Source organism: Stenella coeruleoalba, assembly GCF_951394435.1.
Source record: "Stenella coeruleoalba genome assembly, chromosome: 17".
NCBI lineage: Eukaryota > Metazoa > Chordata > Mammalia > Artiodactyla > Delphinidae > Stenella > Stenella coeruleoalba.
In genome coordinates this window covers 10,055,765-10,074,003 of record NC_137163.1, presented here as the reverse complement: position 1 = coordinate 10,074,003, position 18,239 = coordinate 10,055,765, and the positions used below count along the sequence as shown (strand labels likewise).

Below are 18,239 nucleotides of genomic sequence, written 5' to 3'. Positions count from 1 at the left end.
TTCCACAATTAAAGTCAACAGTGGGAGAGGAACCAGTGAGGCTCAGAAAACAGTCGATGTCTTTGATTAAGCGCTGATGAAATTCCCCGTCACTGCTTTGATCTGGCTCCCCCAGGAGTTTTGTTGGCTTTGCAATGTTTTCAAAGAAAATGATCTTGAAGATACATGATTCCCCAAAAGCCACTAAACAGACACTGGCCCTTCCGCCTCCTCCCCCGCTTTGGAGCACACAGCAGTTTCCCAGATGAGTCTTCAGTGTCAGACAACGGTAACCTCGGCCCTTTTTCTGTACAAGATGAGCTTTCTCGCCAGTGTTTGCTCTCTGCTGGTCCAACTCCTTTATCAGAGTCCCGGTTTACCAACGGCTTTCTGCATTTGTTTTTGTTTTTGTTTGTTTTTGTTTTTGCGGTATGCGGGCCTCTCACTGTTGTGGCCTCTCCCATTGCGGAGCACAGGCTCCAGACGCGCAGGCTCAGCGGCCATGGCTCACGGGCCCAGCCGCTTCGTGGCATGTGGGATCTTCCCGGACCGGGGCACGAGCCCGTGTCCCCTGCATCAGCAGGCGGACTCTCAACCACTGCGCCACCAGGGAAGCCCGGCTTTCTGCATTTGAAACCAAAGCCCATCTCCTTGGGCTGGGACCAACCTCTCACAAAGCCAAGGCCCCGATAAACATCAAAGTGCTCTTGGGAATCTGACTTCGTGTTAATACCAGAGTGAAGCCCATCCCGAGTCCACTCAACTCCACACCATCCTGGATTCTGAGCCATTCTGAGTATAAATGATCAACAGCAGGGACTTCCTTCCCTTCTGGTCTAGTGGTTAAGACTCTGTGCTTGCAATGCAGGGGGCGCTGGTTCAATTCCTGGTCAGGGAACTAAGATCCCACGTGAAGCTCAGAAGCTGAGGCCGCCACCTTCCAGAACATTCACTGTTATCAGGATACTCGGTCTCCTCATCTGGTCACTGCACCAGACACTGGCTAAGGTCCCTTCCAATGACAGCTGCCCGCAAACTGCTCTCCCTCAGTCCAGGCAGGAGGAAGCCGTTGGTAAACCGGGACTCTGATAAAGGAGTTGGACCAGCAGAGAGCAAACACTGGCGAGAAAGCTCTTCTTGTACAGAAAAAGGGCCGAGGTTACCGTTGTCTGACACTGAAGACTCATCTGGGAAACTGCTGTGTGCTCCGAAGAGCGGGGGGAGGCGGAAGGGCCAGTGTCTGCTTTCCTCCTTGCGGCGCATCCCCAAAAGAAAAAGGCGGCAGGCGGGTGGGGGACTTTGGGAGAGCAAATGCATGCAGCTCCTTGAGAGCATTTGCATGTAGCTCCTTGAACGCTGGCCTGCCTGCCAGCTTTTGCACACGCTCTTCCCTTTGTCTGAAATGCTGTTCCCGGCGCTAGCCCTCAAGATTCAGTTCAAACTGTCACCTTATCTATAAAGCCTGCCCTAGCCCCTTCAGGCAAAGTTCAGTTCAACATGTCCTGAATGCGTGAGCCTGGGCTGTGCTTGGCTGGATGCACAGAGAAGAGAAACTTCCCCATATCTGGCTGTTGACCCTCCCAGGCTAGTGTCTCCAAATAACTTCTTGCTTGCAACTTTTTAAAAAAAATTTTACTGTGCAATATTTCAGATGTACAAAAAAATACATAAAGAATAATAAAACCGCCTCTTCTGCCCCCCACCAAGCTTAAGGAACAAAATATAGCGAATACAAGCAAAGTCCCCTGGGTACCCCACCCCAAAACTATCTGTCTCCCCAGTTCCCCAGAGGTAAGCACTGTCCTGAATGGGGTATTCTTACTGCCATGCATTTCTTTACGCTTTCACTACATATGACTGTACTCCTTAAACAATGGATATCACTGTTTGGCAAGTTTTAAATTTTGCATAACCATAACACTTTGCATATTAGTACAATGACTTGTTTTTAGGTCCATCTCCTCCCACAGTCCGGGACCCTCTGTGAGCAATGATTCCCGCTAAGCTCTCTATATGGGCACCCAACCCAAACCCTGGCACGTAGCTCATGCTTGATGCTTGCTTGTTGAAAATGGTAAAAGGAGGGGGAGGGGAAGGAAGAGGGGGAGGGGAGAGAGGGGGGAGGAGGAAAAGGAAAAGAAGAAAACACTGAGGACAGGGTTTTTCCCCACGGGACCCAAAAAGGGAATGGGGGGAGGGATGCAGAAGGAGCCATCCGATTGCCTCCCAATCCCTGGAGTCTGAAGGCGTACAGAACCGAAGTAAGACACAGCCCAGAGCTGGCTGAAGGGGCAGAGCAGCATTTAATATGAGGACAGAACCCACAGTACTGTACTTGGCACACAGTAGGGGCTCTGGGCCTGCCTGGTGAACAAACCATCATTTCTGCAGATAAGAACATGGAGAGGCTGGAACAGAAAGTGTGATGGCCCAGAGAGGACCCAACCTGGGGACCCTCTGACGGACAGCAAAGGTCCTCTCTCACTGAGGACCAATGTACTCTTTCGTTCAACTCCAGCTCCCACAGCCGAAGCCGTGGGCTGCATTCTGATTTTCAACGACGGTACTAAATAACACAGCCCCAGGGGGCTTCCAGGAGCTCTGGAGGAGACAAATGAGAAAATGCTTAAACGTGCGAGGGCCGGAGAGATGGGAGGACAGTTCAGGTGGCCAGAGAGCAGGCTGATTTCCAGAGTACAAGGAATACCAGCCTTCAGAATAAAGGAGGGATGAGGCCTCAGTAAATGCCCCTTCCATTCATTAGGTGTGTCTCCTGACTTCTGAATTTTCTGCCAGCCTGAAGTGCACCTGTAAGGAGGCCATCAAGTAGAGCTGAAGAAGAGCCAGGACCAAGACTGAGTCCCAACTCTGGCCCTCAGCAGCTGTGCAGCCTTAGGCAAATCACTCAACCTCTCTGGGCTTCAATTTTCTGAAAAAATTACACACTCATTCTACAAACACTCTTGGATCGAGGCCTGACCTGTGGACCTCAAAGAGTAAAAGGCCCAGTCCCAGGGCTCGGCGATGCTTAGTGGAAGAAGGCCACGGCATAAACACAAAGCACGCTACGGATATAAGGTACTGTTATTAGACTTTATTTTCTGTCATAGAAGCCCCTTGCTTTTTTCTCTTCCTTCCTTGTTTCTTCTTTTAAGGGTCATGATGTGGTGTGTGGTCAACGCAAAGTAGACCAGAGAGCCAGGAGGCTCATCTTTAATTTAGCGCCAACAATATTCAGCTGGGCTTACACTTGGCCAAGGCTTTTTTCCGGCACATCTATTCACAGAGGACTGTTCCTCGAGTTAGCTCTCAATGGTTCTCCAACGGAGCGCTTGTCCCAGGCTCTGACAGCGGCGAGGGGGACAGACAGGGAAGGAAGATGGGAGGGGAGAGCAGGGCAGACCTAGAACAGACGCCCCCACACACACACTGCCCAGACAGCAGCTACACCCCTCTGGGAGGACACGGGTAACTGAGCCCTCAGAGTATGGTCCTTAGGAGAGGGAGGCAGGGAGGTGACAGGCCTATCACACACCCAGCTTCCTCCTCCTGTAAGGATGCTTCATGATGCCCCCTCCACAGAGAAGCGAGGGGACGTGAAGCAACTCGCGGGGCTGGGCACCCACGGCAGAGGCAAGGCCTCGTGTCCAGCAGCGGCTCTCCCGAGCCTCCGCCCTCTCAGGAGCAGATGAAACCCACACCCTCAGGTAACAAAAACCTTGGAGTTTTCATGGGCTTCAGCCTCGCCCAAGGATGAAAGCTTTTACTAAACCCGCCTAACACCTGATGGGTCGCCCGCTAGGACTTGTTGAGCTGACCTGCATCTCCCGGCAGAGTGCAGGTGAGGATTAAATGAGATGATGGGCCCAGGCAGAAACTTAGCCCACCGTGTGTTCTGGTCCTTACCCTGGAAACTGCGAAGATGAGGGAGGGGAGTGACTCAGCTCTGTGGCCCAGGGCTCAGCTCAGCAAGTAGCTTCAGTCATTCGGCCAGAGCAGCACAACTGCCTGATTTACCTGTCACTTCCTCTGGAAGGTGCTTGGGAGCAGAGGGCCCAGATGCCGGGCCCAACAGAGAACAGAGGAGGAAGAGAATGGAAAAAACGAGGGGTTTTCCGGACACTCAATAAATGGCTATTTGGAAATGATGCTAAAACGTGTCCCCGTTTCCTATGTGATCACAGAAACACATACACAAAAAATATGAATCTTGGGGTTTGAAGTGAATATTTTTTTATACCTTTTTTAAAATTCATTTTTGGCTGCATTGGGTCTTCGTTGCTACACACGGGCTTTCTCTAGTTGCAGAGAGCGGGGGCTACTCTTTGTTGCAGTGCATGGGCTTCTCATTGCAGTGGCTTCTCTTGTTGCAGAGCGCGGGCTCTAGGCGCGTAGTCTTCAGTAGTTGTGGCACGCAGGCTCAGTAGTTGTGGCTCGCGGGCTCTAGAGCACAGGCTCAGTAGTTGTGGCGCACGGGCTTAGTTGCTCCACAGCATGTGGGATCTTCCCGGACCAGGGCTCAAACCCGTGTCCCCTGCACTGGCAGGCGTATTCTTAACCACTGCGCCACCGGGGAAGTCCTTGAAGTGAACATTTTAAAACACTCCCATTTCAATTTTCCACCCAAAGCAGAAAATTAATTCATACGCTTCTTCCTCAAACCCACCTCTGGCACCTAGTTCCCAGGCACCTTTTTTGTGCCTCCCTTAAAAAAATGGCTGAGGAGTTATTTGAATCAGAACTGCTCCAAAATGAAGGCAAAGATGACAGGTGAGCTACAGAACTTGAAAGAAAATGGCATTTTAAACACAACAGAGACTGTCTGGAAATTTACTATCCCCGTAACTGGCTGTAGCTCACCTCGGCGCCTTCCCCTGCTTGTGGACATAAGGATACATCTCTTCCACTCAGAACACACCAGGGCAGCTTCTCCTCCATTGGAACCAGAGTTCACTCTGCTTGCCACTTACAAAGACAATGCCACCCAAACAGAAAACAACCTTGCTATTGTTCACTGGTAGTTGACCCTCACCTTACCCTTCCCAGAAAATGATTTCCATATGACCTGAGGAGAGTTCCTGGGATTGTGGTGTCTCTAGACACGGTGAGTCTAGAAAAGTCACATGACCTCCTCTGACCCCCACCCCCACCCCTGGGTTACCTCATTGATTATTTTACTACTATTAAATGGCAACAATAATGTCTTCTGCCTGGGTCTAGGGTGTCTGATCCAGGGTGGCTGTTATATTCAAGAACTACCAGCTGTTCTTTTTCCAGTTGTCTTATATCCCTGTTAACAGGCCTGTTAGCACTGGAACCTCAGGAATGCCCGGGACTAAGCTTCAGGAGCTGGTCTGTTTTGTTATGCGTCGTGTAGGAAGGGATCTCCACTTTGGTTTTCTTGCTTTCCCTGGAAACAGCAGAGTTCTCAGTTTCTTAGAAGAAGAGACAGAAAAGAGGTTTTCTTCCCATAAAAGTAACATAGCCACCACATTACAGAAAATGCCTCAAAGAGAGAAAGGAAAAGAAATTCGTCCAGATTCTTATCTGCCTTCCACTACCTCTGACACCATTTTGGAGTGTATTTCCTTCCAGTCTTTTTTCCTATATATGACTGCTTTGCTCAGTTTCGCCCAGCCTCCCGGGGCCTCCACCTTGAGTGGCTACAGCAGAACTGATTCAGGTCTTTGGTTATGGTCAGATGCTTAGGTTATTTCCAACTTATTTTGTTATTGTCAAAAAAGCTGAGTTGAAGATCTCTGTGCAACATTTTGTCTAGATTTTTTATTGTTTCCTTGTGACAGCTTCCCAGAAGTGGGGTCACTGGGTCAAAGGTTACAAAGATCTTCATGGCTCTTGATTTAAATTGCCATGATTGCCCAGAAGGGTTGATCAAGGACCCAGCTGGCCACCAGCGAGAAGATACAGGTGCCTTCCGAGGATGACACGGTTCACAGCAATCCTGGGGGGAGGACGGGGCACCGGATGGGTTTCCTCTTGAGTGAGCTCTTAGAGAACATTCCAGTCTCTGCACATCAGCAGGTGCATCTCAGGTGCTCTTCAATCCCTGCTGTTGAGTGGCAGCTCCATAATGCGTAGGAGAATAAGCTCCAAGGTGGAATCAAATACTCCCTCCTGCCCCACTTAACACGATCGGGAACAAAAGATCAGGTTCCTTTTCTTTGGGTTTTAAATGTCCAAGGTCTTGAGACAAAGATCGGGTTAGCTGGAGAGAAGCATTTTCCAATCACGTTCTCAGCCATGATCATGGGGGAGGGGGTCCCTGGGGGAATGGGTGGGGGACATTCAAAAGGTCACAGCTCACCTATTCCTCATTTACTGCCGAGAGGGAGAGGGTCAGGGTGAAGTCAGAAGTATGCAAATTCGTTTTTCTACACTTCCTCTGCATTTCACCACTGAAACTTTGAGAAACACCGCTTGGGGAAACAGACAGTTCCACTGCGGGTGTTGAGGTCAGGGGGAGGAGGGCCTCAGGGAGCTGGGGTCCTCTCTAAAGGCTGGAGTCCCCCATGGGCCCAGGAGGCCCTTTCAGATCAACTCCAGAATGGGGCATTCAACCACAGGCATGAGGTTGTGATCAGAGACTGCTTTCATTCAAAAAACGGAGTCGGGCCTCACTAGGCCAGGGGAGGCTGTGTCCTTCCAGTCTACTAGGTCTCCCATACTGGAGCTGGACCCCCCAAAAGTCTCCAAAGTTAATCACACTCAAGCAGAAGAGACCCCTGAAATAATAATATTACACGTGTACATACACGTGTAATATATGGCACGCCACCGGGTCAGGACAGCTACACGTTCTCAAGATGTCCTCAATGTATCACAACATACAATGGAACTGTATCTCACGCTCATTTAACTTAGCTGTATTCAGCTATACTCAAAGGGCCAAATGCTTTTTTTTTTTAATTGAAATAATAAAAGTGTACTTTGTCTCTTGTACTTAACTGAATTTCTGTTTTGGATGTTGTAATTGTCCTTTATCGTATACTGTACACTACGGCTTGTGCGATACATTTACGCACACGTGTTACTGCACAGCATCACATACACAAAATCACGTGTGCACAAACGATCCTTCAGGGGCAAATCAGGAGACTGTCTGAATCGTTTTCACCATATGCAGTTCTGCCTGCTGAGCTGACTTCCGGACTTCACGATTGAGATGTGTCCCCTGTGTAAGGTTTCTTCTCCTTTGGTGCTTTTAGGTCTTGAGGGATGTGTCTCTCTGTCAGGAACTAGCAGAAAATCAGTTTCGGATTAGAACAGGAAACCAGACCTCCAAGGCTGGTGAGTGCTGGGGAGGCCACCATGGCTCGGCAACCCGCCTGCCACGGACAGGCTGTCTGGTCACGAGAACTCCTCGCTGGGCCACGAGCTGGCCGTGTGGTCCTTAGTAGGGCTTTCCCCTCCTCGGTCTGATCATTCTTTCAGTGAGTGACCTAGATGACTTTCAAGTTCCTGCGTGACTCTGGGCAACTCACATCACCTCTCTGGGCTTCCATGGGCTGTGTGAACAGGTTCCAACCTTGGATGAGAATCAGAGCTTCCCAAGCGGGATTCCTAGACGAGATTACACTGTGTTGAGATACTGACCTCCTCAGCACTTTGGGTGGGTGGCCCCAAGGTCAGTCATCTCCAGCCAAGAGATGCTTCCTCTTTTACTGCCCATTCCCCAACCCACACCTTATAAATTCTGTTTCCTGAGTGGGCTGTGGCCTGAAAAAGGCTGAGAAGGATGGGACTAGGTGATCTTCAATGTCCTTTCCATCTTATACCAACTGCCCCACCCTCAGCAGTTAGAAGCAGGTGGTACACAGGTAAAAGATTATGCTACGTGGGGTTCCTCTAACTGGGTGACAGGGACCAATGCGTCAGAATCATTTGAGTGCTTGCTAAAAATGTGGATTCTTGACCCTCCCACCCAGGAAGCTTAAACATACGCAAGTTATGGTCAGATAAAAGAAATACTGGGCAAGAGGAAACCCACACCTAGAATATTCTGGTAAATTCACACACTGAAAATGGATGGGGGAAACACTACAAGTCCAGCGATTCATCCTGTATCCACCTTATTTTCTCAAGTCTACAGTGACCAGTGCCCAAACACTGGGATTTTCCTGCCCAATTCAACCATCCACCCCAAAGCATGAACCCAGAGCACACTTCCTCCCCCCAAAACCTTGCCTTGTTGGGGGAGCATGCAGACAGAGTAATGCAGACAATGCATGTGCTACACGTCCCAACACCAAACACATCAAGAGGTGTATTAACAGCACCAGTCAGTTTCACACTGAATTTACCAAAAACCTCACCACTCAAATTAGCCCAAGTAATCTACTTACAAGAGTCATTTATAAATCCGGAACTTCCTGGGCTGACAAGTTCACAGTAGGTGGCTCTCGGCAGTGATGGTTGCCAAGGCGCCTATCATAATGAGATGCCCACTTAGAAAACCACCACCGTCTTCTAGCAACATCTAGCATCGTCCAGCAGCAGCCGTGTCTGCTCCTTGGTAGACAACTCTCTTCAGAGATTTTTCGAGTTATGTTTGAAGTACACTCAGAAGAGGTAGTAAAAACAATAGGTAGGTGTCGAAGCTGGTGTAGCACTTTGCATTCCAGCTCTGCTTTTTATTAGCCTCTAAGTGTTCTCTGTTTCCTCATCTGTAAGGTGGGGATAATATAACTTGCCTCACAGAGTTACTGTGAGGTAAGAAATACCATCTGCAAAGTACACATTGTCCATGCCCGATAAGGGAAAGTTATTACTATAATAAGGTAGACGAAAGAACCCCAAAAAAACCAAAATCACAAAAACCCGCAATGTGACATTTACAGGAGGCTTGTTATTAGGGAGGCCTTTGGCTGGGTCATAAATGCGACACAAAGTGTCAGATATGCTGTCTCGCTCCCCAACTCCCGCTGCCCTGCCCCCATTCCCTTCCATCACCCTGCCGCCCTGTCCTCTGGTGCCCGGTGACTCTCCCTACTGCCCTATCTCCAAACCTAGCTAGAGCACTTTTCCAATTCCTGAGGGACAGGACAGGCTTGGAGGGACTGGGCTTGGGTGAGCCCAAGGAAACAAATCCAAATTCTTCCTTCTTAAGCTGCTCAGGCCCTTAGGGACTTGTGTGGGGTGTCAGGGGTCACATAGTATTTATTCCCCCCAAGGACCCATCACCGGGCCCAGCACGTAGTAGGTACTCACTCAGCGTCTGTGGCTGAAGAGCAGGACGGACCTGCTCTCTCCACAATGCACTGAACACTTGATGGCTACGAAAGCGTGTTTGGAAAGGACTGTGAAATACCCCTCAGCTTTCGTCTGCAGCCTGCGGGATCTGAACGCCCGCACTGGCCGGTCTCCAATGCCTCCAGAGCTTGGGGCGCTACACAAAACCAGAGTTCAGGGGAGCAGAGCAGACATTTTAGGGTTTCACTGGCTGAGTTTCACTTCCTGGCTGCTTTCTGTATTGTACTTCACCTCTGGTTTTGAGCAAAGCTGGGGCCAGGCCAGCACACAAACTGGCAGTAAAGGCCTCCCCTCCCCTGGGACTCCTCCCAGAGTCCCAGACCCTGAGGCTGAGGAGACAGGGGCCTCGAAGTACTGAGCACCTGTGAGAGGCCAGGCCCTATGCCAGGCCGACTGCACCGGTTTCCAACTTCAGAGCCACAAGGAGCTGCAAAACAGGCACTGGGATGCCGGGGGAGGTTAGGCAAGCTGCAGAAGACGCCACAGTTAGGGAGTCATGTGTGAACCAGGAGGTCCCAGGTCCTAAGTTCCACGGTTCTTCTCCCTTTTAAAGGAGAACCCCAGGGGGGCCAACCCCAGCGTTCAGTTTTGCATAAAAGCACTGCAGCAATTTGCAATGACCTTCCAGACATACCTACCCTCCCTTCAAATCCATATCCCGCGTCACTGCCAGAAGGATACAGCCCTGGCCTGAAATCAGCACTGGACAAATCCGTCCCCACCCAGCGGTGACTATGTCTTCATGGGGAGGGGGTGTCTTTTTGTTTTTGTTTTTTTTGCGGTACGTGGACCTCTCACTGTTGTGGCCTCTCCCGTTGTGGAGCACAGGCTCCGGACGCGCAGGCTCGGCGGCCATGGCTCACGGGCCCAGCGGCTCCGCGGCATGTGGGATCTTCCCAGACCGGGGCACGAACCCGTGTCCCCTGCATCGGCAGGCGGACTCTCAACCACTGCGCCACCAGGGAAGCCGGGGGGTGTCTTTTTGGAGTGTTTCTACAAAGGGGCTAGGTTAGCAACTAGAGCACACATTACCTCATTCAGTCCTCCAGGCAATCCAGAGAGGCAGGTGTTATTAGCCCAGCTCTGGCCGAGATGGTTCTGGCTCAGCAAGGCCCTGCGATTCGCCCAAGGTTACACAGCTACTGAGTGGTAGCGCCAGGACGCCTCCGGCTCCACAGTCCGACAGTATCTGCTGAGTGGGCACTGGGGTAACACTCCACAGAGCCCCCAGCCGCCGGACAGAGCCGGTCCCAGGAGACTCCACGAAGCGAATGAGTCAAGGATGGAGCTGTTCTTCCTCCTGCTGCCCAGGCCTCTTCCCACCCTCAGCCCCTCCACACGGCTGCACCGCTGCCCTCCCCCGCTCACGTGAGGGTGCTGACTGGGGTAAGGGAGAGGAGGCCAGGAGCCTGGCGGGGTGCACGGCTTCAAAGCCATCACTTTTCCCGCGTCGGGCCTTCTTGTTCACTGTGGGTTTAAGGGCTCGGTCCCCTGCCAAAGGAAGGTCAGGGGCAGAGGTACCTTCTGCGCTGGGGACGTCCAGCCCCCAGCATCTCCTTGGCCTCAGAGCCTTGCACTAAGGCGGCCCCGAGGCGCTCGCAGAAAGACACTCTGGAGCCGTGTGATAAGCTCGGTTTGGGAGCCAAAAGACCTGGGTTCCGGTCCTGACTTTGCCTCTTGGGCAAAATGCTTCCCCCTCTGGATCCCAGTTCCCTCATCTGTTCAATTAAGAGTACGGGACGGGGCTTCCCTGGTGGCGCAGTGGCTGGGAGTCCACCTGCCGATGCAGGGGACACGGATTCGTGCCCCAGTCCGGGAGGATCCCACATGCCGCGGAGCGGCTGGGCCCGTGAGCCATGGCCGCTGAGCCTGCGCGTCCGGAGCCTGTGCTCCGCGACAGGAGAGGCCACAGCAGTGAGAGGCCCGCGTACCGCAAAAAAAAAAAAAAAAAGAGTACGGGACGCCTGAAACCTGAAACTCTGAGCAAGAGGCTCCTGTCCAGTCCTTCCAGCCCTTATCACGGGTGAAGGCCTGGCACACTCCCCCTGCTTCCCTCCCTTCCCTCCCTCTCCCACCCCACCTGGACTGCCCAGAGCACCCGGGCCCTGCTGGGCTATGGAGCACCTCTGGGTGGGTGCAGGGAGCTCTTCTCCACTCTCCCTTCAGTTCCCACCATCTTCGTACCGTGTGATTTGGGGCATGTCTGTCTCCTCTGCTAACTAAGCCATCGGCTCCCAGGAGCCTCCGGGACTCTATTCTGATCCACAACCTCAGTGCCAGCTGGGGTCCCAAATGAATGAGGCAGGTGGGGACCTCCAAGCTCTCCCTATTCAAAGTGTGGTCCACAACCCAGAGCATCACATGGGGAGGTGTTAGAAATGCAGGCCTTCCGCCCACCCCAGCCTGTGACTCAGAATCTGCAAGGGAATCCCCAAGGGATCCGGGGGCACACGCCAGTTTGGGAAGTGTTGCAAGGTGTCCCCTGGTTCTGACATGCCCTATCCCACATGCCTCGATTTGACCACCCAGCTGCCTCTCGACTTGTGGGCCTCAGTAGGGCTCATTAAAATGTAGCCTGTCATTAAGCAAAAAACATTCACCTTAGGAACCTTCTAGAAGCCTGCCACTGACTCTCAGATTCTAGAAGCAGCATCTGAAATGTACAGCCCCCCCAGGGGGACTCCTGGCATGTGTGACCCACTGGCTCTCTGAGTCTCAAGGAAGCCCAGGCAGCTTCAAACTGTTCAGAGCTCTCCCCCTCAGTGCTGTGGCTCTGACTACCCTCGTGTTCCCCATCCATCACCCCCCATAAATGGATGACTGCCAACAGCCAACAGCAAAGACAAACAGACCCGCAGGCCACCTGCCCCTTGCGGGCCCTGCGTCCACTACTCTTGACGTTTATTCAGCTTGGAAGGGAAAGGAACCCTTCCAAAACATGCTTTCAGTTTTTTTTTTTAATAAACCCTGCGATTCCTCTAATGGCTTCAGATTATCTTAAATATTTATAAAAATCATTCTCAGCATCACTTCTTTAAACAAATCTCCTCGTCAGCTTCGATTATTTATGTATTTATGAACATGATGTCTCCTTCCCTCGGAGCAGATGGCAGCTAGTAAGTCTCTGGAAAGGAGAGGGAAAAAAATCAACGGGACAAAACGTAAACTCAGTGACTCCCCAGTTTACTCTCCTTGACAAGCTCTGGTACAAGGATCTCTCCATTCACAGTGGAAGCACCATACTGTGGCCAGTCAACAAGTGGTTTGGAAAAGCATGGAGACTTGAACTTGAATCTAGGATGAAGCTGTCACCCAAGGGCTTGATCCGCAGTGGGAACTGGAGCCCCGTTAACGGAGGGACAGGACGATGGGACTGGGGCCAGGACAGAAAGAGCCCAGGGGTGGCAGGAAAGTAACTGACATTTGCTGGGCACCGTCTATGTGCCATACACTGTGCTGGGAGGCTCCCCAGACCACCTCTGTGTTGACCTTCACAACAGCCTTTCCAGGCAGCAAACATTATTCTTCATTTGAAAGATGAGGAAGGCCCAGAGAGAGGAAGCCACGGAGCTCGTAGGCAGCACAACCAGGATGGAAACCCAGACAGTCTGGCCCCCAGACCCACACCCATGCTGCCTCTGAAGCCAAAAAGGATGAGAGGAAAATACAGATGCTGTTAACCTCATGCATCCTTGGCTACAAAGCTATTATCTTCCCTTCAACCTGGTGAGGCCAATCACCCCTTTTAAGACCATCGAAGACTTAACTCCCAAAGTTCTACCCACACAACAGAACTCTGTCTATTTGACAATCTGGGGGGATCAAGTCTTGGGTGATATCTGGAAGGAGTGGATACGAAGTTTATGAGAAGATGTGAAATGAGTGTCATAGGCACATAAAGAGCTCACTTTATGAGAGAGAGGAAAAAAGACCTTTTACCCTCAGGGATGGATGAAAAACAGGATCATCATGATTCTTTCTTCATCAGGCCTTTATCAAGTGTCCCAGACAGGGAAGGAGAAAAAGAAAATCAACACTTCCCCCCACCCTTCCTCAATTTACTTCTATCCAGAAGCTCCAATTCAAGTTAAAAAAGGGACATGGGGCTTCCCTGGTGGCGCAGTGGTTGGGAGTCCACCTGTCGATGCAGGGGACGCGGGTTCGTGCCCCGGTCCGGGAAGATCCCACATGCCGCGGAGCGGCTGGGCCCATGCGCCATGGCCGCTGAGCTTGCGCGTCCGGAGCCTGTGCTCCGCAACGGGAGAGGCCACAGCAGTGAGAGGCCCGCGTACCGCAAAAAAAAAAAAAAAAAAAAAAAAAAGGGACATGGCTCTGGCCCTTGAGACGCTTATGCTCTCTCTAGTTGAGGACACAGGGATCACTACTGCTGCTGCTGTTGATAATAATAAACATTGACGATTATGGCCATTTAACGGGGGCCTGTGCTGAGAGCATCACTCACATGACCGCAAGGAGCAAAACCATCCCCCCGACAGATCGTCCCATTTTACAAATGAGAACACTGAGGCTCTGAGAGGTGAAGGAGCTTTGTGACATGCACACAGGCAGTAAGAGGGGGCAGTGAGGTGTGACTGTGGATCCTGTCCTCATGTTCAGGAGTCCTGTGAACTGGATGGAATGGGGCAGGGATGATTTTGCCCATTTATACATGAGGAAAAGAAAGTTCTAAGAAGGCCATGACCTCTCTAAGGCTTCAGGCCAGGGCATAGCTAAAGTGGACTGATTTTAAATCTGATGTTTCACCGACACAACACTATGGCCACAATGCTTGCTGGAAGATGGTTTCTCTGGAGAGAGAGAAACCGCTTTGGCGGCCAAGTCCCAGACCTCCAAAGCCACAGGACAGTGGTCTCTTCCATCAGGGAGATGATGGGCCTAAGGCCACAACCTCCTGGCACTGGTGCCCCTCAGGAGTCCCTCCCGTCATGGGCTCTGGGTGCTGAAGCAGGAACTGACAGAGACTGGGATTCCACAATGGGGAACCAAGACACACTTGGGAGGAATGGCCAGAGAACAAGTGCAAAAGGTCACCTACAGGCCAGTGCGCTGACCTTGAGGTAGAGACAGACTGTACCTCCACAAAGAGCAAACCATCCCTCTTTTGTTCATTCTGTCAAAAAAAAAAAAAAAAAAAAGCATGTACTGAGTATCCAGCATATGCCAGACAGCCTGCCAGGTGCCAGGGGAAACACAAAGGCCCTTCAGAAGGGAGCACAGTGCACCGGGAAGCGGGAGAGCTCTGCAGTAGGAAGTCTAGAGGAAGGACCTTGAATCTGCTGCTTAATTGGCTGAGGGTCTTGGGCCAAGTCCTGCACTTTCTCTAAGTCGCAAGATGAGAATAAAATCTCTACTTCATAGGTAACTATGGCCACTCTATGCCTTAAAAATGAATCCGCGCATATGCTGAAACCGCAGCCGGCCACACAGAGGTGCCTGCTTCTGCCTCTTAAAATGATAGCAGCACTCAGGCTCATCTCCTGCCCTCCAGCTGTGAGAGAAAAAAACCAAAAAAAAGCACAGCTAAGGATCCTAAGAGAAGTGCACACAGGCCTTTGAGAGCTGAGAAAGGAGAAAAGGAATGGCTGTCAGAGAAAGCAAAATTACCTGAAAATCTCCCCAAGTGACCTGCGGAAATGCATAGTGAGCCTTTATACGAAGGCCATTTCCAGGTACCCCTGAGGGTGAATCCACCCTGGGCTCCTTCAGCACACACGCTCTGCCCCTCCCTATGCCTAAAGTTTAGCAAGGATCCAGATAATGCAAATTACAACGTGCCTCCCCAGGAAGAAAACTCAAGCCAGCTGACCACTTCTGCACGCCCCACCTAGGAGAAAACCCACCTCTCCCTAGCTTCCTCCTGTTTACAGGAACCCCAATGCCTGGGAAATCAGCCCAGCTGTCAGCCCTGGCAGCCCGCCCCGGCGGCCAGTCATCTGGCGGTGGCAATCAAAATGAGGCTTCCTTTTCATTTCCACTAAATGCAATCTTCCAAGAATAGGAGAGGCTCAAAGTCAGAGTTTAAGCTCCTTTTCATAAGAAGTCAATATTTTCACAAGCTAATCCTCCTTGGGAAGGGGGTGGATTACATATATCCCAGGTGGCAAAATGTGGCTCTCTGGGGACCGTGGAATGGATGTTACAGGGCAAGGAAGCCAAAATGTGGGACCACACCCAGCCACTCACTTCTGAAAATTCACCACCCACCTATTCATTTCACAGGTATCTATGGAGCACCTCCCATGTGCCCCAGGCCCCCCTTCTAGGCAGTGGGGATGCAGAAATTAAAGGTGACTGACAATGACACATCCAATCACTGCGCCCTCTCCAGGCCAGGAAATACACGCTCCTCTTCTCGAGGCCCAACTCAAAGCAGCCCATTTTAGAGACAGGCACCTAAGACTCAGAGAGGGCAAGCGATTTGCCCAAGGTCACACAGCTATTAAGTGGCAGAGCAAGGAATTAAACCTAGGTGCAAAGTCCTCGTGACACTCCCCGGCGGGGCCTCCTTCCCACTCAACCCCTCCCCCTCTGGCTCCATTTCTGCGGCAGGGGGAGGATCAAAGACCGCCGCCGGGGGCTCCAGTAAGGGAAGTCCTCGGTTCCTCTTTCCTTCCACCCCCGACACAGGACACACAAGGTTCCATACCCACGGGGTGTGTACACAACCCCAGGGAAGCCGTGCAGGCTGCAGGGGCATCCACTCGTTAACACTGAACTTACATTTTTAAAAAAAATGGAAAAAAAAATACGACGAAAAGATAAAGGGCAAAGAGGAAGTGCTCTTTAAACAGAGGCGGGTGGTTACCCCACGAGGAAGTCTTGAAGCCAAGGGAGATTCTGTTCACCCCCTCCAGTTCCTCAATTCTAAGAGACTGGCCTTCCAAGCCCCCAGTCGAAGTTAGCTGGGGGGTTGGGGGATGCACGGCGCCCGGGGTCAGACCCTGCGCCCGCACCTGGCTAGCAGGAGGGGTCTGCGGGGGAGCGACCACGCCAGGCACCCCTCCCTCCGGGCGCAGCCGCGCGCTCCCCACAGCTGGGCGGACCCGGGCGGCGGCCCCTCGGCGTGCGCCCCTCGCGCCCTCCAGCCCCCTCCCCCCCGAGGCGCATCCTCGGGGCGCCCCACGCGCCGGGGACTCCCACCGCTGCGGCGCCCCCTCTCCAACCGCAGGGCGCCCGGCGCGGCCCGGATCGCACTCCCACCTCTCCCTGCACCCATCGCGCGCGCGCCCCGCACCCCACGCCCTCCCCGGTGGCAGATCGGCTCCCAGGGCGCGCGCAAGCGAGCCGGGCGGCCCGGGCGACGGCGCCGGAGGAGCCCCGGGCACGTACCTGGCGGCCCGGGCGAGCGGCGAGGGGAGCGCAGCCGCCGGCGCTGGAGCGCAGGAGCCTCGGAGCCTCGGAGCCTCGGGTGCCGCCGCCGCCGCCGCCGCCGCTGCTTCCGGGTTGGCGGGTCTCACGTCACCGCCACAGGTTTGCGAGCGGCCCCCGCCGCGGCGGCCCAGCAGCAGCAGCAGCAGCAGCAACAGCCCCGGCGACTGCCAGGCGAGAAATAACTATAAAAGGAAGAGACGCATCGAGGAGGAAGAGGAAACGCCGTTTACCTTCGAGAAGCCGCGCCGCCGGCGCTCTCACAAAAGGAGGACGCCCGCCGAAGCCGCCTCCCCCCGCGCCCAGTCCCCGCCGCATCGCGGGGCCCGGCGTCAGCGCGCGCGGCGCCCCGGGACCGCCCCGCGCCGGCCCCCACCCCACAACCCGGGGTACGGGGCGCGGGTGACCTTGGGCAAGTCGCGGCAGGCGGGCGAGCGGCCTCCCGGGGGCGCGCTGGGGGGCTCGGCGCCCTCCCGGTGGCGTAGACGAGGGAACTCCAGCTCAGCGAGGCGCGGGGATGGCCCGAGGGCACAGCCCGTCGGGCCCTCAGCTCCCCCGACCTTCAGGCCGGCCGGGTTCCCAGCCCTGGGTCCGCTTCCCCCTCACCTGTGCGTGGGGAAGGATGCTGATCCCTGCCCCGCCCCCCTGGCGGGGGAGGCGTGGACAGCTTGTGCGTTCAAAACATCCATTCGGCCCTCGACAGATTTTCGCTGAGGGCCTACCAAGTGCCAGGGCCGTCCTAGGTCCCCGAGAGGCAGCTGGGAATCCAAACAACATCCCTGCCGCGGGTGGGGGGCGGGGGTGGGGAGCGGGGGTGACAGGCAATAAACAGGCATCCGATGTGTCTGGTGGTGCTAATGCTACAGAAGGAAAGATACCGCGGGGGCGGGGAGGGGGGGTTGGGAGCATCTGTGCTACCCTACGAGGCTCTCCAAGGACTTCCAGCACTGAAATTCCCAGACAAAATGCCCCTCAGTAGAACTCTCGTTTCCGGTATTGTAAGAAACCTCATCTTTCCCCTCGTCTGTAATGGCAAAGAGTGCATTTCTCTCCATGTAGCAAGACATGCCTAGGAAATTGAAATGCTTCTTTCCTCCCTCTGCCTTGCTCCCCCAGCCCTCAAAGGCATCCAGCACTGTCTTGAAATTCAGCCAAATTTCTTAGGAATATAGACAATGTTCTTTAAAGTATTTCCTCTGACCTCCAGCAGGACATCAAGAATCACCTCAGAAGCTTCCATGGTCTTTCCACCCTCCACCTCTCCTGGATGTGTTGCCGGGAAAGGGGATGTGGTGACCAGTCACCAAATAATATTGAGTGCTGACTTACCTGATTATGACCTGTTTGTTTCTTTAGCGAGCCCTTCTAAAGCCCTGTGCTAGGAGCTGGGGGCACTGAGATGGTAGGATTCCAACAGGACTTCCAAGAGGCTCCTAGCCCTGGAGGGAGATGGGGCCCACATGAATCCGTACCTGCAGGAAAGTAGGACAGATGACAGTGTATAGAGGAGACAGGGGGAAGGGGTGTTTACCCAGCTTGGAAGGGAGGGAGCCAAAGAGAGAACAACAGGAGGAAATCAGAAAGCCCTTCCTAGAAGTTCT

At 53.2% G+C, this 18,239-nt stretch overlaps 1 protein-coding gene across 3 annotated transcripts in view; it reads right to left on the bottom strand.

The window, feature by feature from the left end:
• The window catches only part of CYRIB (CYFIP related Rac1 interactor B), a 154,558-nt gene extending 137,293 nt beyond the window's left edge, over positions 1-17,265 (bottom strand). Inside the window, exon 1 of one of the 3 annotated variants that reach the window (XM_079902279.1) lies at positions 16,872-17,265. In XM_079902279.1, the coding sequence (XP_079758405.1) occupies positions 16,872-16,956 (85 nt within the window). In that variant the 5' untranslated portion in view covers positions 16,957-17,265. Of the gene's footprint in view, positions 1-16,599; positions 16,824-16,871 lie in introns of those variants that run through there. The other 2 variants (XM_079902278.1, XM_079902274.1) reach the window with 2 other exon arrangements.
• Between the last annotated feature and the right edge of the window lie 974 nt (positions 17,266-18,239).